This window comes from Cannabis sativa, chromosome 1 (genome assembly GCF_029168945.1).
Source record: "Cannabis sativa cultivar Pink pepper isolate KNU-18-1 chromosome 1, ASM2916894v1, whole genome shotgun sequence".
NCBI classification, from domain to species: Eukaryota; Viridiplantae; Streptophyta; class Magnoliopsida; order Rosales; family Cannabaceae; genus Cannabis; species Cannabis sativa.
In genome coordinates this window covers 23,198,060-23,202,230 of record NC_083601.1, presented here as the reverse complement: position 1 = coordinate 23,202,230, position 4,171 = coordinate 23,198,060, and the positions used below count along the sequence as shown (strand labels likewise).

The window sequence follows — 4,171 nt, the reverse complement described above, 5'->3', positions numbered from 1 at the left end:
TAACAGTCAAAAGAAAATCATTCTAGTTGAAATTACAAACGACATACAGAGTACATACATTCTACGACCATTAATCCAAAAACGAGGTGGGATGGATGTAAGTAATCATATCCCTTCCTAAACTCTAGATAATTAATTAATAACGAAAACAGGCCATTACCCTCTTAGAAATGACATAAAACACACCATTAACCCCAACAAAAACAAAATCAGGAACAAACTATCATCATTGATGATTCCAATTCACATTTTTTTAAAAAAAAAAAATGCAGTAGAGCTTTCTTCTCCAGTCGAGGCTCTTAAAAAGAACAAGTACTGTGTTTTGTAGCTGCTCTGGCCTGCATATAGAAATCACACAGTGATGAAAACTAACTCAAGATATATAATAGATTATTGTATATAAAAAGTATCACTTCAATATTTGTTAAATGTAACACATTTACCTCTACATTAGAGAAAAGGTTTCTCATCTATTTTCAATCCTCTAGCTTTAGTTTTTGTGCTGTCAGATTGTTTATTGATGACAGAGTAGAGTTACTCTAGCTGCTTCTTATGCGATGACAGAGTAGAGTTACTCTAGCTGCTTCTTATGCGCCCCCCTACTCATGGGGTGAGGCTAGTTGATTCGAGAGGTGAGTTTTAACACCTTTATAAATTGTAGATAGAAACTTAAACTATAATACTTGTGAGGGGCAACTTTAGACAGCTGAATTCCTCTTGGAATGCATCCACTAAACTCTGATGAACAATGGAAGCTTCACTTGATGTCTAAACCCTTCGTGCACACGGGATTTTTTTCGAGCTAACAAGTGAATCCAATAAGTTTCATCTCTCCATGTTTGGATGTGCTACATCACAGAAAATGAGAAATAGTGTAAGCCTCATAAATGAAATAAAGAAACAAAAAATGAATAAGTTTTCATCTAAGGAAAGGTGTGGAATTATAAGAAGACAGAAAGCAAGACACCTCAAATTTTTGAAATTCTTATGCCAAGACATAAACCATTTGTGTGTGCATATGACATATCTCCTTTCTCTTGCTAGATCTTACAAACATACCCTGTTCGATGCGAGTCACAATTTGGTGATGTCTGAATGCTGCAAGTGGTGCTCATCATCATGATTTGAGCCCCTTCTTTGCTTCTTAAGTCTCTTTGCTGATCGAGAACGAGTAGTGCTGGCTATATGGTTCAAGCTTAAACACTAATGTTTTGTTTGATTGTTGGTTTTCATGGATATTGCTCAAGACATAGGACTTTTTATTGTAGGATTTTATGGATATTGGCTTTAGACATAGGACTTTAGGTTAAGGTGGTCTCTCCTTAATATCTTAATAACTAGGTTTACATATATTATATAGAGAAAATGAAAAAAAAAAAAAAATCTATACAAAGATATAAATATATCTAATATAAGTATGTACTACATGAGAATATCATTAGCTATTGGATTAGTTATCCAACGGCCAACGAACGGTGATGATTTACCCGTTCTTCGATTCCTACCGTGTGTGTGTCATTGGTAGCTTGACTATCCAAATATGAATTCTTTGATGAATCTCTCATGTTTGAGCTATTATAAGTAATGTTGGTTGTTTCTCCAAACGTTAAGAAGCTTAGAATTTCTTTTATGTCATCACTGCTTAATTTTGGTATCTCGTTGCATAGTTCTTCCGGTGAGAATAGTTGTTGTTCTTTGCATAGTTCTTCTAGTGAGAATAGTTGTTGTTGTTGTAGAGATGATATATCATTATTTACTTCATCTTGACAATTTACCTGGAATATGAATCATAAACAAGCAGGCATATAGGCTTTTTGGGGAAAGAACAAAAACTCAGTATTGTAAAGCGTAAAAAAGAGCAGCGTTGCTCAATCTTACCGGTGTAGTTGTAGTAGATTCTAATAAGTTTTCAACATCATTCTCAATTTCACTACTTGGACTCTTCTCAGCATCTTCATTTTGGCCATTCTCATGATTTTTGAGCTTCAATCGGCAAATTACATAAGCAGGTTTCTGCATATTTGAACAATTTTATTAGAGTAAAATTTTAGTCATTTAAACGAAATTAAAGCTTTCTCTATCCATTCCAAGACCAACTGAGATTAATGATCATAAAACATAAACTTATAACGAAACAAAAGAAAAACATCAAGGAAGAGATGAATAAGAACAAACCTGTAGAGAAAAGGCAATATCTGGTTGAAGAGAATAATACTCATGGAGGACCCAATTAGTCCGTTTGCCAGGAGAAGTGCCTTCATGGAAGACCAAAATCCTCTTCCTTCCATTACAACCTTTGGTTTTGCGTTCCTTACCAGTTTTTTTCCAGAACCCTGTTTTAGTCGTCCTGTTTGACCTGTTATTATGTCTGTTCTTATAATTTGGTCGACATAAGAACCACCATTCCATATTCGATTCCATCTTAGACAAAGCTGAATTTTGATCAACCCCAAAAGCACACACAATATTAGGATACATAAAAGTTATTCTAAAAAGCATTATAAATATGTATGGACTTACGAGGTAGTTCCCATGGCTGCCATTCGCAGAAATGATCGATCTGGGCAATGCAAGAATCGAGATCGGATTCCATTTCCATAGTCTTAAGATTCAAGTGAGCGATCAGTTCTTCCTCGGTGGGTTTGAATTTGAAGAATGATGGACAAACCCAAAGTGGTGATTCATTGACGTAGTCACTCATTTATTCTCTTCCCTCCCAACTTTGTTGAGTATGATTTGTGTGATTTGAGTTGGGTTTCGCTCTCTATTGATTATTTTCAGTGTAAGCACGATGAGCGATGAGAAGTGGGAATGGAATGGATGATTTTATAGAAGTAGTTTTAGGCCTCCCTTGCTTGAGAAGTTGTCTTATGGCTCATTCATGTTTTGACAAGTGGCATTTGAGGAAAAGAGCCAATGAGGTGAAGCCCTTGTTGGATACTCTTGACTGATGATGTAACTGTACAGTGATGATCTCCAGTCCATACTCTTGCTCTTTACTTTTGGACGATATTTCGTGGAAGCTGGGATGGGAAAAAAAATAAAAGGTAAATACTATTTTAGATTTTGTGTTTTGTAAAAGTTATGAATTGGACTTTCTGTTTTGTTAAATGATAAAATAAATCTTATATTTTTTAAAATAGTAAAAATAAAACCCTAAGTTTAATTTTTAAACATTTTATTTTTCAATATAATTAACTTTAAGATAATTTTTAATACGAACAGATACAAAAAATATAATTAGTTTTGTCATAACATTTCTATATCAGATTATTATTAAGTTTTATTTTGACAAAAAAATTAATTCAAGGTCCTTTTTGTATAATTTAAGAAAATATAACGTCAATTTTGTTATTTAACAAAATAAAGAGTTCAATTTGTAATTTTTACAAAACAGAGAGTCTAAAATAATATTTACTCAAAAATAAATAAATAAATAAACAAATTAAAAACAACATGTCCTTATACCTTTATGAATAAATATTTAGATGAATGATTATTGTTTTAATCTGTTGGAAACGTTGTTGCAAAAAAAAAAAAACAAAAAATGAACGAAATAGAAAATTTACAGATTAAGTTGGTTTCTTTCAGACGTTCGCGGCAGTGTTTATCTATTGCATGATAGGGCACTATCAAAATATTACACCAAAAAAAAAAAAAACACACTACTCAGAATATTATTTTAAAGGTGTTTGAGTATTAGCCTATACTATTCAAGGTGATACTCAAGCATTTGTGTAAGACTCTGTTGAACATATTGGAACAGATCTTGATAATGTTCTGTTACAGACATGAATCAATGGCTAGAGATCTGAATGAAATGAGTCATATTATTATAATCACTGTAAGGATTTCATAATGCCTAATGTGTTTATTTATCTTATTTAAAAAATTTATATTTAGGATGTTAGATAATAAAATTAGTAAATTTAAATCTTGGTAAAATAATTTCCAACAGCAAGTGCAGGAGGTGGTCCCCAGGGGACAAGTTGTCGGTTGTCAGGTGGTCTAGGCTTACAGGTGTAGTGGTTGCAGTGTGTCCTTTGTCGGGCCATCAGGGCATGCAGATGGCATGCCTTCAATACTTGTTCCTAGGGGTGCTCAAAAGTATTTACAAACCGCTTAAATCAAACCAAATAAATCAACAAAAGATACAAGCAAAAATAATCTA

General features: G+C 33.1%; 1 protein-coding gene across 2 annotated transcripts; it reads right to left on the bottom strand.

Moving 5' to 3' along the window:
- On the bottom strand, positions 1–2,851 carry LOC115707050 (NAC domain-containing protein 71-like). 2 transcript variants are annotated; one of them, XM_061106042.1, is made up of 6 exons: positions 2,521–2,851; positions 2,176–2,432; positions 1,879–2,013; positions 1,060–1,775; positions 444–848; positions 1–338 (listed from the first exon to the last, which is right to left on the bottom strand). In XM_061106042.1, exons 1-4 carry the CDS (start codon positions 2,699–2,701, stop codon positions 1,455–1,457), a joined length of 894 nt encoding a protein of 297 aa, XP_060962025.1. In that variant the 5' UTR covers positions 2,702–2,851; the 3' UTR covers positions 1–338; positions 444–848; positions 1,060–1,454. The 2 variants fall into 2 exon arrangements, with proteins under 2 accessions (XP_060962025.1, XP_030490730.2); XM_030634870.2 differs by having other exon boundaries at positions 968–1,775; positions 2,521–2,823.
- Between the last annotated feature and the right edge of the window lie 1,320 nt (positions 2,852–4,171).

Excerpts from the sequence above, each read along its gene's own strand:
- LOC115707050 (XM_061106042.1), bottom strand. The coding sequence starts at position 2,701 with ATGAGTGACTACGTCAATGAATCACCACTTTGGGTTTGTCCATCATTC. Across the intron at positions 2,014-2,175 it reads ATATTGCCTTTTCTCTACAG|AAACCTGCTTATGTAATTTG; the intron begins GTTTGTTCTTAT and ends TCAAATATGCAG. Across the intron at positions 1,776-1,878 it reads AATCTACTACAACTACACCG|GTAAATTGTCAAGATGAAGT; the intron begins GTAAGATTGAGC and ends TTCATATTCCAG.